This window comes from Accipiter gentilis, chromosome 26 (genome assembly GCF_929443795.1).
Source record: "Accipiter gentilis chromosome 26, bAccGen1.1, whole genome shotgun sequence".
NCBI lineage: Eukaryota > Metazoa > Chordata > Aves > Accipitriformes > Accipitridae > Astur > Astur gentilis.
The window spans coordinates 2,397,507-2,413,226 of NC_064905.1; the positions used below are offsets into that span (position 1 = coordinate 2,397,507).

The following is a 15,720-nucleotide window of genomic DNA, read 5'->3' on the forward strand; positions in this document are numbered from 1 at the left end:
GTGAGGGTGGGAATAAATAATCTTCCCCATAAAGGGAGGTCATTAGTGGAGTCCCACAGTCACCGTTCAACATTGTGATAAATGACATGGAGAAGTGGATGGTGTTGGTATTGACTCCACTAAAACACCCAACAACATAAAAGCAGAGGGTTGCTGAAGGTCCTAATAATATTGGGCCCTGGAGCAAAAAGGAGCTGGTGGATTTCTGTGTCACCAACTGTTGGATAATTGTCATGGGGAACAACACATCATGTATTGATGACACTCCCATCACACAGAGGAGGGATTTAGAGTCACCACGAACAGTTTGGTAACAGAGCTCAGCATGGAGCTTGGGCAGGAATGAAGAACAAGCCAGAAGACCTCCTTATACCACCAGTATAGATGTATCCTTAACACTGCACATAATTCTGGTCACCACATCTCAATAAATATATGCTAAAATTAGTAACAGGTTGGTCACAGGAGATTAGACAGGACTAGTTCAGTCTGGTAGGATATAGGACACTTATGGGGCTCAAAGGGTATATAACATCTTGAGGGGCTTGGCAAGGACAGCTCTTCACCTTTCTGATTCTGCATGGACGAGGAGACCATGAAATGAAGGGGCTCAGGTCAGCATTAGAAGCAGCTCCCACGGTGTATAGGGCTTCACCCCTACGCAACAACAGAGGTCAACCTCACAAATCAGCTAAACAACAGCCGATAACATCCATAGGAGGAAATATCTACCAAGTGTGATTAAACACATGAAAAAATCCAACATGAAGCTCAGCAAGTCCCTTTGCTGTAAATTGCCTGGTACCAAAAACATAGGATGGACCATACATGCTGTCCTAAGCATCTGCAACCGTCAGAGCCACTCTAGGAGATGAGACATCCCCTGGCTTGCTGCAGGCCAGCCAGTTTTATCTTCTGAATGTAGTTAGTGTGTTATTTGAGGAGATCCCACTGCTGGAGCCCCCCACCAGCCCCAGCATGCTTGCAATAGCAAGGCCACCTCACCTGCCTGCGGCTCCAGGAGGGTCTCCAGCTCCTCTCCCACCAGCTGCTGCACGGAGAGCTCAAACCCGCTCTCCGAATCACGGTCCTCTGCCTCGCTCTCCCCGTGCCCACTGTCCTTCGTGCTCAGGCAGTCGGCATCCAGCCCCGCAGCCCTGCGAGGGAGCCAAAACACTCAAGTCACACTTCAACCCTGAGCACAACCCTGCCCCGCCAATTACTTTGAAGGTGGCTGTCTTTACCCCCCATAAAACTACCCAGAGGTGGGCTGTGGGCATCCTCTCAGTGCATCGTTCACAGTACCAAAGGCATAATCATTTCAGTCCCCACCAATTAATGAGTTTTGGGGTCATGTGTTTTTTAAAAAACAAACAAAAAGATAAACCAAAACAAACACATGGACAAAAGCACTGGGATCAGGAGTGCCATGGACCCTCTGAAAACTGGGCCCTGGCTGGGTGCTGGGCTACACGTGGGGCTGCTCCACATTTCTTGCCTGAGAGGGGTTTTATCCTTCTGCAGGGACATCCTGAGCAAACAGGGAGTTGGTGGCTCTTCCCTGTGTATTCAGAGGAGCTGCCCACCTGCAGGACTGGATGAGGAGCATCACAGCCCAGCCCTGCCCCAGCAGCCCCAGAGCAGCTCTCCCTCCCTCTCCATCCTCAGCAGATTGAGGTGATGATGAGAAAGGTGGAAAAAGCTGTGTCTGCCCATGGCCTGGGCAGGTGGGGACAGGGGGGACATGCTGAGGCAGTGATGAGGCCCTGGCATCCTCAGGAGCATTCACTCAGAGATGTCAACAGCATAGCTTAACGGGAACACCATAAAATTCATCTCTGGGAACATCTGCAGTGCACAGCTGGGATATCTCAGTCCTCATTCCTGCTTGCAGTGTCTCCCTCACTAGCCTCCTGGCCTGGGGACAGATGCTCTGAACTCATGTCAACAGGCAACCGCATCTCTAAGAAAGGACCCAGAGCCATGAGAAAACTCATCCTTGTGCTGCCGCCTACGAAGCTGGGACCCTCTGCACTCACGAGCGCACCTTTCCACTGCAATTGAACACATCGCTGTTCCCCTGGCAAGGACGAGCAGATGGTTCGTGGCCATGGAGGAGCTCAGATGAGCGTGGAAGGAGCTGCTAAAGGTGCCCCAGGAGGGAGGCAAAGAGCAGCTCTAGGAGGGCACTGGATACCAATGGGGAGCCAGGGCCAGAGGAGCACAGCCATCTCCTGAAGGGAGGACCTACCTCCCCATCTCCGGTCAGCAAAACCAGGGATGAGGTTTTGCCTTGTGTGTCTGCTGCCCTCGTGTCTCCTGGGGCCAGTGGGGCTGAAGCAGAAGCAGCAGAGACGCAGGGGAACGGGCGGTGAGGAAGGGGAGAGCTGAGAGCCAGCCTTACCTGCTGCCGTTCTTGGCCGTGTACTTGTTTCCCCTGTGGTTTGTTTTGGGCTGGAACTGTCCCTGGTGCAGCAGGGAGAGCAGCTGGGAGATTTGCTGTAAGGCAGGAAAAGCCTGTTGAGCCTCAGCGATCGGCGCTCAAGCTGCTTCCTGCCAGGACGTCCCCTCCGAACCATCCTCCCCGGCCTTTTTATAGCGTTTCCTCCTCCTGCAGATGGCTCAGCATCCCCGCGCAGGGGGAAAAACAAGCGGCCGGGCAGCACACCTGGCCCCCGCGCCATCTCTGCCTGCTGTCCCCTGCCCACGTGCTCCTCTGGGCAAGCAAGTGCGGGGTTGTCCCCTTCTCCCTGTGATGACCATCCTCCGCCCCAGCTCCCAGTGGTGGGTGTGGGGAGACCCTGCCCGTGGTGGGGTGGCCATTCAACCCACCCAGCCTCTACTGCTGGGGCACTTCTTGCCCAGAGCTGGGAGAAGAGACCAACCGAAGAGCCTCAGAGGTTGCACGTTCCCACCACGCCAGGGTGTGCAATATCTGAGCAAGGAAGGATTTGGGGAGGGGGTTGTCCACACCTCCAGCAACATGTGGGGCAGCTCCTACCTGCACTGGGGGGGACTCCATCGCAAACTCCCCGGTGGGGCTCTGCTCCGCCAGCGCCACCAGCGACAGCCGGACCAGGCTCCTGAGGATGTGCTGGTGGGGTTGGGGCTGCTCAGGTCCCCCAGCACGCACAGGCTGGTTGGGTGGCAGTGGAGGGTCTCCCACAGGCCCCTGCGGTGGCTTCACCAAGCTCTTGCAGTGTGATGGTGCGTCCGAGGGGCTCGCAGCCTCTTTCGCTGAATTTTTTGGTCTGTGGGGCTGGCAGGGCCGGCGCTGCAGGATGGGCAGGTTGAAGGTCCCCTGCTGCTCATCTGAGTCTTTTGGGGTCGACTGATTTCTCAGGGTCCTGTAGAGAGTGGGGGTGAGGTGGAGGGGAGCCTGTGGGGACCCCCCCAGCACAGGGGCGGCTGTGCCAGGCAGATCCTCCTGGAAGGGACGAGGGGCCTCAGCCTCCCGCGGCCGGCCCCGGAGCAGTGGGACAAGGTGGATGTCCGTCTTTTGGATCTGTCTGTGCGGCTTCTTGAGCTGCTGCTGCCTGCGGGCATCCTCTGCCTCCCTGCAGTTGTAGGCCATGCTGTCCTTCTTCTCCTTCTTACGCAAAGACAGGGTTAAAGCCAAAAAGAGAAGGCACCCACCCAGGAGAGCGGCCAGGCAGATAATGACCACCACTGACGGGCTCAGCCACCTGGGATCTTGGGCTGAGATTTTGGAGAATGCCCCGTGATGCCGGAAAACTAAGCGGACCCGGGCCAGGGTGTGCAGGGGGATGTCCCCCTCATCGCTCACCCGGACCACCAGCTCCCGCTCACTGCCAGCGAGGCTGCTGGCATTGCTGGCGTTGAGGAAGACCTGCCCCAAGAAAGGGTCCAGGATGAAGAGCCCAGCATCATCCCCACCCACCAGATCATACCGGAGAGCCCCGTTGACGCCGGAGTCCACATCCCTGGCTGCGATGGTGAAGAGGAAGGGAGCGCCGGCACATGACACAAGTGTTGCGTTGGTCACTGCTGCAGTCCCTTGGGTGCTCCCGTTCCCGGGGGACACCCAGAAGCACCCTGTCTCCGCATTGACCAGGACAGAGAGCGTGGCGGCACCTCCCACCAGTGCTGGCATGGTGACGATGGGCGCGTTGTCGTTCCGGTCGAGCACAGCCAGCCTGATGGAAACGTTGGATGCCAGCTTGGGGTGACCACCGTCCTCCGCGGTCACCAGGAACTCCAGGCTCCTCACCTGCTCATAATCAAAAGCTTGGAGGGCAAAAACATCCCCAGTGGTGGGGTCGACGGAGACCAGACCCAAAGCAGAGGAATCCAGGATACTATAGGTGATTTTCCCGTTGAAACCCAGGTCGGGGTCGGTGGCACGGACGGCGAGCAAGAAGGCAGGTGTTTCGCTGTTCTCGGCAACAGCGACCTCGTAGGTGGCCTTCTCGAAGGAGGGCGCGTTGTCGTTGACGTCGCTGATGCGGATAGTGAGGTGCTTCAGCACGGCCAAGGAGAGCTCACCCTGGTCCTGCACCACCAACGTCAGGTTGTACTCGGCACGCAGCTCCCTGTCCAGCGTGGCGTTGGTCATCAGCACGTAGCTGTGGCTGTTGGTCCTCTTCAGCCTGAAGTGCTCGTACCCTTGAGTGAGGGAGCAATGCACTTGCCCGTTGCTTCCCGAATCGGGGTCACTGGCCGTCACCAGAGCCACAAAGCTGTCTTTGGGGAGGGCTTCAGAGAGCACGGGTGCCCGCGCAGCCCAGGTGACGTGGACGTCGGGAGCGTTGTCGTTGACATCCAGGACTTTGACCAGGATCTTGCAGTGTGCTGGGATGGGGTTGACACCCAGGTCCCGGGCTTGCACATCCAGCTCATAGGCGTGGGTTTCCTCGTAGTCCAGCGGGTGCTTCAGGATGAGGCTGCCCGTGCGGGCATCGATGGCAAAAGCGCTCAGCACCTCTGGGGACGCGTGCTTGCTCAGGCTGTACTCGATCTCCCCGTTGGGACCCTGGTCAGGGTCGGTAGCTGTGACCGTCACAAGGAGGGTCCCAGGCAGAGCATCCTCCCGAACCTCAACCGTCAAAGAGCTCTCTGCGAAGATGGGGCTGTTATCATTAGAGTCGAGGACAATGACTTTAATTAAAGCAGTACCTGATTTAGGGGGCTCCCCATGATCTGCAGCCGTCAGCACGAGGTCAAAGGAGGAGTGCAGCTCCCGGTCCACTTCTTTAACCACAACGAGCTCTGCGTGCCTCGTCCCATCAGAGCTAGAGACGACCTCCAGAGCAAAGTGCTCACTGGGAGACAGAGTGTAGGAGCAGTGGGCGTTGGGGCCAGCATCGGCATCCAGAGCTCGGTCCAGCGGGATCCGCGTCCGCAGGGATGCGCTCTCCGACATCTCCAGCTCCAGCTCGGGCCTGGGGAACCGTGGCGCATTGTCGTTGACGTCCAGCACTTGAACCTCCACGTGAATCAGAGCCAGGTTTCGGGCAGCCAGCACTTCGAACGAGACCCAGCAGGGATCACTGTGCCGGCACAGCTGCTCCCTGTCCACCCGCCCGGCTGTGCTGAGCACCCCATCCACGCTCCCCACATGCAGCAGGAACCTCCTGGGGGTCTCCATCAGCTGGAAGGTATCCGCCGTTTCGCCACTCTCGCCCCCCTCAAAGTGCTCGGCCAGCGTCCCTATCACTGTTCCCAGCGGCACTTCTTCAAACACCTGGTACTGCACCGTGAACGTGGCCACCTCCTGGGCATCGGTGGAGAGGAAAAGGTACCACCACAAGGCTGGGAGATGGAGAGCGGAACAGCTCAGCAGCAGCATGCTGCTGGCTATGCCGACCGCCCCGCTGCCCTGGCACGCCTGCAGCCGCATACCCAAACGGTCCTTACGGTGATCGCCAGCCCTCAGCATCCTGTCCCATCTCCAAGTCCCATAGGCACCGGCCACCAGTTGGAAAGGAGGAGAAATGGCGAGCGAGTCCAGCGGTTGTCTCCTGCCTCGCCATCGCCAGGGGACAGCCAGGAGACCCCGCTGCTCCCCAGGCTGAAACGCTCAGCCCGGAGCAGAGGCGACCGCCACCGCCGCAGCTTCGGCCGGGGAGTAGCGTCCGGCCGGCTGGGCCGGGAGGTGGACCAGCCGTGTTTCCTATGGAAACCCCACCTACAGGAAAAGGGAGGACCGGGCTGGTACAATGCCTGGGCAGGGTGGGGGCTCATGGGGCAGCACGCTTCCCAGCTGGGAGAGGGGTGTGGAAGTGCCCTCAGTTCCCAGCCTGCAGAGACCATCACCCCTGCTTGCTGTCACCTGCAAAACACATTTTACAGAAGGCACAAATCCCGCAGACAGTCCCTAACCCGCCTGCAAAGCCTCACGCGTGCTTCAGGAAGATGTCTGCAATGACCAGTGATGATGGACTCCTTTGGGTTAATGCAAGAGCAGACTCGTTCCCTGTGCCATTAGGTTTCTGACTTTGATTTATTTTCATTTTGTCTAAATCCAGCACGTAATCCCTGCTCCTTGCTCCGCCTTTTGCTTTTGAGGGCAATGTGCCCACGTCACCTTTTCCAACATACAGCTTTTGATTATGTCACTGCTTCATTTTCATCTGGACACACCACAATGTGCTAACGAATCACTGGGAGAGTTGCCATGTCAAACACAGGCAGGTGGGCACAAGGGAAGACAGGAGGCTCTGGCAGATGCGAGCTGTATCCTGTCAGGCCTCTCCCTGTACCCTACGTCCGTCTGTCCTGGCCAGCTCCCCCCATCTTGGCATATGCTCTATCCCCAGCTTGGCTCTGCTTTGATTTCCCCAGCATCACTCCTCACCCAGCGCTGACTTTGCACCACCAAACCCCTTTTTGCCTTATTTCAGCATCTTACCCAGAACCCCCACCCTCGAGCAGCCCCCACGATGCTGCACACCCATACCACCTCCTCACTGGCCAGCTGTGCACACACACATACACACAGAGGTTACACAGCCTGAAGTTGTTTCGTATGTTCCTCCTAAGCAGGCAGGGGAGCAGGCAGCTGGCTGCCTGCGGAGCCCAGTTACCCCAAGCTGGCCTGTGCTTTGGGCCTCAAGGTCAGGGAAGACATTTTCTTGGCCATTACAGAGAGCAGAGCATCCTTCTGGTGCGATTTGAGTCTCACCAGCCACATCATCTTTATCTTGGCCCTCACGTCTATAAGGCAGCCTCCAGCAGCTGCCATTGGTGTCCCACGCCTGCATTGCCTCTCTCCTCCTGCCTTTCCAGCCCCATACCTCCATCCTATTCCCTTCCCTCCCTGCTCCCCTTACAGCTCTGATTTTCCCAGTTGAGGCTCCCCATGGCCTGCCTGCCCTCCCATTTCCTGGCTCTCATTGCTTGTCTTCTATTACAGTATATTTTAATGCCACAATGAACAGCAAAAGCAAGCCCCCACCAGTGCCGACCAGCCGTTTCACACCGGGGAGGTTAGTGCCACCACTCAGCACACCAGGAGGAAGGGCCGGTGCTTGGCCGTGGCAGGGGGTGGCTGAAGACCCGGTGCTATTCCTGGGCTTGGCCCCAGCTCCAAGTGACCTTTGCCAAGTCATTTCCCTGCTTTGTGCTTTCGCTTCCTCCTCAGCTGAGCAAAGCCAGCCTGCGGGCTCTCCAGGAGGGATGCTCTCCCACTCGCCGGCTGCCCGCAGAGCTGCGGATGGAGAAGCGAACGCCTCCCAGCCCGTGCTCCGCTTTTGGGTGAGGGGATTCGAAGGCTACTTCCTTCTGGGGGGAAGTCTCATCCTTCCATCTCACTTTTTTTAATGCCTTTCCTTTTCAGGGATGGAGAGGAACAGAAGAACCACACTGAAATATCACCAAGGAAAGGAAATAAATATGCCTGAGAACTGTGGAAGTTCCCCAAAGAGCCCTGTAAGACATATCCTTCTCCCTACTGCCTCCCAAGCCATCTGCAGAACGAGCCAACCTCACCAAGTGCCCCATGTTTAACCCACCACTGATGCAACAGGAGGTTCATTCCCCCCGACACCAGCACCCACATGTGCTGGACCCCACTTGGTGCAGCCCCTGCCCCACCAGCCAGAGGGAGGATGCCCCTTTAGGCTGCTGCAGCCCAAAACTGCTCCTTTTCCTCTGCAAAGGCAGGGAGGCAGATGGGATTTTGAGCACCAGTTTGCTCAGTCACCACAGGGAAAGGCTGATGTGACAGTCCTGAGCACTGTCCCCCGCACCACTCCCCAGCTGTGCTGTCCCCAGTCTGGCTGTACAAATACCAGCACTGGTGACAGATCCGGACTGCCCAGGAGAAAAGGAGCCAGAGGCGCTAATGCATTAATTATTACAAGACTTCAGGAATAAATCCCTACAGACTAGACCTGTGACCCCAAGCCATCAGGGCATTAGCGGTTTGCAGGGAAGATGGCCGCAGGACACTGCAAAAGCATTGCTGAGCTGCAGACCACACCGGACACATCTCGGTGGAAGATGGACAAAGTAATGCTAACAAAGAAAAGGAAAACGGGGTTGAGCTGAGACTTGCCAGAAGCACAGACAATAAAATAAGATCTGGTGCTAAAAACAAAACACGTCTCCTCCTGTTTCCTGTTCGCACACGGGCAGGTTTCCAACATGCAGGTGCTTCAAGACCTCGGTAGACAATGTGTCTATGAACATAAAATTTCCCCCCTAGGAGGTTGGCTGCACCTAAAACATTTCATTTAAAGCTCAGAAAGAGCATCAGTTATATCCAATTATTGCAGTAGTATTCTTCAGCTTCTGCATGATGCTGTTAGTGCCCAAAGCAGATGTAAATGCTATTTACTGGTGTGAATATCTGGCTCCTCTGAAGCTCAGCTGTTCTCCAGGCTCCAGAGCAAGACGTGGACACAGGGGACACCCCAACCTTCCAGGAGTGCAGAGCTGTACTTGAGGCACCACACACTCGCCATCCATCACATGGCAGAGAGCAGCCCAACCACCTTATTTCGAGCTCCACTGCACAGCTGGTGGTCTTCAGGGTTTTTGTCATTTGGGGTTGGCTTGGTGTTAGCTGGGAACCACAAGCTGTGCTGCACATCACCAGCAGGCTGCATAGAGCAACATAAAAATGAGAAGGGAAGAGAAATTTTTTTCAGATCTAATAATGAAAAATTACATCAAAAGGAGAAGAGTTCAAAATGAGCGTGACTAAAGATGTACCAAGATCTGGCCTCATTAGGGTGCTCAGGGCTTACCATATCCTGTGGACCATTCAGAGAAGCAGGACTCGGTCTCATCTCTGTTCCACAGCTGTTCCATGGGGTGAAAAATGGTATCTGAGGGTCAGAACACAGAGGCCATAGACAACAGAATACAGCCTGAGGTGGGACGCTCTCTTCCAGGCTCGGCTCTGTATCTCAGAGCACCATCCTCAGCAGGAGGATGGCTGCAAATCTGAATGGAGCAAGTAAAAGCATGGCTGCTTCCCACCAGCTGGTACCCTTACACCAGGGATCGTGGTTTATTTTTCCTCAACTGTCCCAGTTTTCAGCCCTTCAAAGACAGGCTCTGCTTCTCTGGAAGTGTCACTCCCTTTTCAGCAGAAAAAAAAAATGTCACCTTAATCCATCTCTGTGCATCTCTGCACCCAGATGGGTGCAGATGCACCAGGTGGCCCAGGACCTGCCACATCCTCAGCTGCCTGCAGGGACCGGGGAGACTCCTGGGGGACCTTTCTCAGGAGGAAGGAAAAGCTTCACCCTCTCACACCAAACAGCAAGTACACAAACCCGCAAGAGACGGATGGACTTTCTCTCGGGAGGCCCTGGCGCTCCTCGTGCTCATCTTCTCCGCAAAATCAGAAGGTGACGCTGGCTGAAAGCGACCTCCACGTACCGCCTGGTCCAGCCTCCCGCCCCAGTCAGGTCCCTTCTGGGCTGCTCGCTCAGGACTTCACCCTTCATCCCAGTGAAGGCTTCTCTGGATCACCTCGCAACCTCCTCCAGCAACACCTTCCTTGCGCTGGGGAGCCTAACAGCAGGCCCATCCCGCCAGACACAAGCTAACCCCAGCTACGCTCTCCCAGATGCTGGGGAGCAGCAGGAGAAATGCGCCCCCCCCCCCCCCCCAGCTTGCTGCCCGCCCAGCGTGCAGTTGGCTGCCTCCGCCGCAAGAGCCCACTGCTGCTCCGCGCTGGGCTCTGCCGCGGTCCCCCGGCTCCCCCCGGCACCCGGGGGCGACGGGCAGCGAGGTGCAGAGGGGCACCAAGCTCTCAGCGAGCAGCCAACCTCCACCGAGAGGGTCTCTGACCACCCTCACCCCAAGGCAGGGGTCCCGGGGGGGGCTCAGCTGGCCGCCAGCCTCGCAGGGAGGCGCCGGCTGATGCCGCAGCTCCTCTCCATCCTCTGCGGGCGCTCTGGATGCCTCCCTCAATTTTGCACGATTTTAGGCAACCCTGCAGCATCAAGGAGCAGAGCCTCCTGCAATCCCAGCTGTGGGGAAAAAAAACTCTGCTAAACGCTCCTGGGAGCTATGTACCTGTGCAGGGGTTATATAGGTGCTGGCCCCTGCAGCAGGTGAACACCCTAATTAGGAGGGAAATAAAAGGCGGTGCAGGCAATCCCTAATCAGGTCAGAGTCAGTGGGTGGTACAGCAGTAGCTGCAGCTTTTAAAAGCTTTCTAAGGCAGCAATCTGGCTTCGAGAAAAGCAACTGACTGCAAAGTCTCTGCCAGATCCTGCTTGCTGTGCTCCAGGAGCTCCCCTGTGTAGAGGTTATGATAATGAGGGTTATTGTTGCTCTGCATTCATGAAAAGATTATTGTTAAGGAGGGGAAGAAAGTTATAAGAGAAATAAATTGGAACAAGCTCAGCGTTTGAATAGAGAGTAATAATGTTATGATAATTTGCGTGTACAGCCTCTGTCACTTGAGAACCCTAATGTATTTTATAAAGTCTTGCACTACAAAGAGCGATCCTGTAAGTGGATAGCAGTAGAGCTGGCCAAATATAAAAGAGGAGAATCTGTAAAAATGACATTTTATTGTGTAGGAGAAAGCAATGAGAAGCAAAGTTGAGATATAATGCTTGGTGTCCTTCTGGAGGAGAAAGCTGGCAAAAGCTTGTCGCTTGCTTATATGATCCAGTTTGCTATTATGAGTCTTAGTCATTATTTTTTTCCCCTGCATTTCAAAAGGCTATATCTAAATATCTGTTTGAAAATTAAATACACGGAAAAAAATCCTGATTGCCAGAACTTCAATACTAGACCTTTTCAGAAAAGGTCACATAGAAGAAGGGGGCTGCTGACACCTCCTGGACTGGGCTGGAGGGATCAGAGCACAGGACAAATATGGGGGAAATTGGAGCCCCATCAGCACCACCGTTCACTGCCAGTTTTATTTGCTTTTAGTTTGACAACCTGAAATACCTGAACAATGGCAAAGCATTTTGCAATGGTGGGGTTTCCCCAGCTGCTCCGCTGTATAAATGATAGATCTAGGCCACAGCACGCTGTAACATAAATCAGACCTTTACAAGTCCCTAGCGGCTGCAAATCAATGAGTTATAGTAATAATTACCCATTTTATCTTTCTCTTTATTAATATTTAGACGTTTTTAATCTTTTCTTTGCAAACACAATGTTTCCCTGCTGCGGTTGTCCTTCAGTGGGAGCTGCAGTGAAAGCTCCCGTTTCTTCGATTAAAGACTTTGTCTTGAACCAAGCTGCTCCCTGATCTGAAACGACACAACCACGAAAGCCGGGTGGCGACTCTGCCAATTCACCCTGGACCGGTGGCACTGTCTTGGCACACCGCCGATGTCCCCGAGACACAGTGTAGCCGGTCTGGGTACCACAATGCGGATCTTGTGATGGTTGTAAGGGGTGTTCTTAAGCTCTTAGACTGAGCCCTCACCCTCGGCACGGGCAACGACCTGGCTTATCACAACCTATGGCCACCATTTAAAGAGATGTCCCTGGGGGGTGGTTAACTCTTCAGGTGGTGCTGCTAATTAGGGATGTATAAATTAAAAAATAAGCCCTGTGTCAACATGCAAAGGGTGGTAGGTCTCTCAGTGATTTTCAGTTGAAAGGACAGACCTTATCTCCTCTAACACAGGTCGGGAAAGCTGATAATGCACTATCACCTCTGGAAACAAAAGGGGAAAAAATCAAAACAGAAAACAACCCCCCCTCAAAAGTAATATAAATTATGTTTATTGTAAAGACAAAAATTTTCCAGCATGTCCAACCACTACTTAGCTTTACAGTAAGAGAGAAAAGAAGCTGGAAATAAGTGAGAGGAAGGATGCTGGAGCATCTGCCATGCCAGAAGTAACTCCAGCACCCAGAGGAACAGGTAAAAGACCCCATTTCTTGTCCAACAGTGCACAGAGGGATCTGTGCTGGGGATGCAGCTTAGGATGGACATGGATCTGGCTTTTTTGTTCTGGGATGGGGAGAGGAGAGGCAGGAACCATATTTTGAATCCAAAGACTATTCAGCAGAATAAATCCGTGAGGGTGATCCCAGAGGCTGCGCTCCTCCCCCAGGGATTGTCCTCTAAGCCCATGCACTTAAGACAGGCTTTGGTGTCCACCTTCCACCAAGTGAGGAGAAGCACTTGCCACCAATTTCTTCTCCAAAGAGATGCCCAGCACTCCAGCAGCAGCAGGACTCCCAGGGTGGAGGAGGTCACCATGGTCTGCTATCACCAAGAGCCTTACAGGGCTCAGGATGATGTTTCACCCCTCCATCTGCTCCCTCTGTACCGCCTCAAAGAGCTTCTGCCCAGGGTGACCGAGCCACATCAACATCCATCCCAACAGGGTTGGCTGTGCTGACACCAACACCGCTCCCTCCTCAGCTGGGACATGCCCTGCTGCTTCCAATGCTGAAATCACCCAAGTCCCCAGGTAGAGCTTCCCTTGACACAGGGACAGCAGACAGTGATGGGGACAATGAAGATGACCACAATGAAGATGACCTCAGGTCTCCCCATCCCTGCCATTGTGCATGGAGATGCTGCAGGCTCTGCCCAGAGATACATGCATTTCTCCACCAGTGCCAACACTTGGAGGTGTTCAGCCAACTGCAATGGGTGGCTGATGTGCCGTTATCCATTGTCACCTCTCTTATCCCACCCACCTCCACTGGGTGACCCGACACGTTGTCCTCTGCTGCTGGCTCCACCACTCAAGCACCAACATGGGTTCGGGTGCTGCCTCCTTTCCTCTGGCTGTTTGCCACTGGGCTGAGCCCACTGCCAGGGCTGGCAGAGGGAGGACAGTGTTTCAGCCCTCCGATGGAGGAAAAGAGGGGCTGGAGGCTTTTCTGTGCCATATAAATGCCATAGTGAGGACACTGTGGAAACACCTTTAATCTGGAAAGCTATCCCAGATGATGTAAATTCCAGCTCCTGCCAAGGGGCCGAGCATACGCCCAGAGCTCCTCAGCTGGGGCAAGGACCAAGACGGCTCTCCTGGACGCTCCCAGAGAGTGTGGGACAGAAAAAAACAGAAGAGATGCTAACGCTGTCCCACGTAGGCTTACCCAACCCCAGAGTCTGGGCTGGGGACCCAGCTCTTGCCTGGGGACAGTGGTGTCCCTGGGCTGGACTTTTGGGGCTTGATGATGGGTCACTGCAGTGAGCCAGCCTTCTGTCTGAGCCTACCTGGGGAGAGACACAATCCCAGGGAGCTAAAACCTCCACAAGCTGGAACCGGTGAGTCTTCGGCTAAGCTAACGTCCCAGTCGCTATTTTTCCAGTGGGACATGGTCCCTTGAGTCCTTGCCCAGGTGGCCCACAGCCTTGTCACAGGTACGTGATCTCGATGACGTTGGGCTCGGCGCTCCCGCAGGGAAGGTGATGTTTGCAGGAGCACTGGCAGCTCATGCCGGCTGCGTCCGTGCCACCCGGCTCCTGCTGGCAGGGCTGGGCAGGCAGCTTCTGGGAGCCCAGCTTCTTCCAGTCCGTGAGGTACACTCCATTGTCCAGGTCCTGCGGCATGGGCTCATGGTAAAGGGTGATCTGGACGGTGCGGAGGTGAGGGCCGTAGTGCACCACAATGATGATGAAGACGGCCAAGAGGACAAAGATGACGACGATGACGGAGATCATGGGCAGGGCATCGGATTTCTTTGTCACGCTCCTGACAACGGAGATAGGAGTGAAGGCAGCTGCGTCCTGGGGCTCGGGCTGTCTCAGCTGGCTGCCGGGCACGGAGGTGTTCATGGCTGAGCAGGCTGAGCTGGGACAGAGAGACACAGGGTGGAAAGGGGTGACCACCGAGCAGAGGCCGTCCAACGTCCTTATCATCTCCTGCCCTCGGGTCAGCAGCTCCTGCCTGCACTTCCAGCTGCTGGGGAATGGGACCGTCCCGTACATGCTCCCTCCCCTGCGCTCGTGGGACAGGATAAATTTTGGTGGTTACAGCTGGGGTTGTGGGGATGGTGCCCTGGACACGTTCAGGCAGGGAGGCAATGCCCTGCATCCCCTTGTCCTGGACACTTTCTTCCCTCCCTGCTGCACCTAGCGCCCCAGCTGCGGCCAGTGCTGGGAACGGGGAGCCCCAGGAGGGGACCCCTCCACCATCCCCTCTTCATCCCCAGCCCTGCAGCGTTAAGCCAAAACCAAACCCCACCAAAACATGCCAAGGGGCATCCCTCGTGACAGCCACCAAACCCCATGGGACCCAGCACGGGTGGGAGCAGGGGGCAAGTGGGGGGAAGAGGAGGGAGGGAGAGCCCTCCCCAGCCCCGCGGGGGTACCTGGGCGTCCCTGCTGCGTGCGAATCATCGTCTCCAGCGGCGAGGCTGGGAAGCCGAAGGCAGGACCAGCAGAAAAACCTCCGGGATGGTTCCTGGGTGTAGGTGCAGCCAGACTTAACCTCAGCAGCTGCCACGTCACACCTCGGCCCCACACCCGCCCGGGGTTCTCCGGGGCAGAGGAGGAAGCGCCTGCTCATCCCGAAAGCAGCAGAGGTGCTCCCTCACCTAACCCGGTGCCACATCAGCGCCGCCGTCCCCTCCCTCGCTGTCACACACCCTCGCTGGGAAAAAAATCCCTCCTCTTGCCCGTTGCAAGACAAGCGCCCTTTTGTTCGGGGAGAAAGCACCTACCGCCCCTTCGGCTGCACACACGCAACCCCCAGCCGCCTAACTGCAGGAAACCTCCCTCCTTCCACCAGCTCGGCATTAAAATTTCATGCGGTTCAGGAATCGGTGTGAAAAAATCACCCTTCTGCACGTGAGTTCTTTGCACAGCCCAGCAAAGCATATCCACGCAATGCTCCAGGGTGGAAGGACCCTCGCCCTGAGCCATGATGCAGCCCCAGGGTTGATTTTTTTCCTGCCAGGGGTCCCACTGCTGCAGGAGGACCATCCGTCAGCACTGCTACAACCGGCAGCAGTGTGAGTCCACGGGGAACTCCAGACCCTGGGACACACTCGGGGTCACAGGCAGGAGCCAGCGCCAGGTCGGTGCTCGCTCATCTCTCCCCTGGCACGCTGACCACACCAGCAAGGCTGCAGAGATGCCCTCAAGTCCGGCAGCATCTACCCTCGCACGCAGATGGGTACCATACCCCTGGTCCCGGGATGCCGTGCAGTCAGACCCTCTGCCACCCGGGGGGACCCCGAGCACATCTCAGAACAGAAAAGATGGATCCTCCAGAGCTTTATGTCTGCAAAGTCATTACGAAACATGTCTCCCCATCTTCCCATCCCAAAACAACACTGCACTTACCTGAAAGCTCTCGGCAG

General features: G+C 55.9%; 2 protein-coding genes across 2 annotated transcripts in view; both read right to left on the reverse strand.

Moving 5' to 3' along the window:
- PCDH12 (protocadherin 12) overlaps positions 1-6,105 on the reverse strand; it is a 9,978-nt gene extending 3,873 nt beyond the window's left edge. The window contains exons 1-3 of the mRNA XM_049829572.1: positions 3,002-6,105; positions 2,405-2,499; positions 1,006-1,157 (exon numbers count right to left, since the gene is read on the reverse strand). Of these exons, the coding sequence (XP_049685529.1) occupies positions 1,006-1,157; positions 2,405-2,499; positions 3,002-5,899 (3,145 nt within the window). The 5' untranslated portion in view covers positions 5,900-6,105. The remainder of the gene's footprint in view (positions 1-1,005; positions 1,158-2,404; positions 2,500-3,001) is intronic.
- A 6,144-nt stretch (positions 6,106-12,249) lies between these two features.
- On the reverse strand, positions 12,250-15,696 carry SMIM33 (small integral membrane protein 33). The gene is made up of 2 exons (XM_049829701.1): positions 14,728-15,696; positions 12,250-14,207 (listed from the first exon to the last, which is right to left on the reverse strand). The coding sequence occupies exons 1-2, from the start codon at positions 14,922-14,924 to the stop codon at positions 13,772-13,774; spliced, it is 633 nt and encodes a 210-aa protein (XP_049685658.1). The 5' UTR covers positions 14,925-15,696; the 3' UTR covers positions 12,250-13,771.
- Between the last annotated feature and the right edge of the window lie 24 nt (positions 15,697-15,720).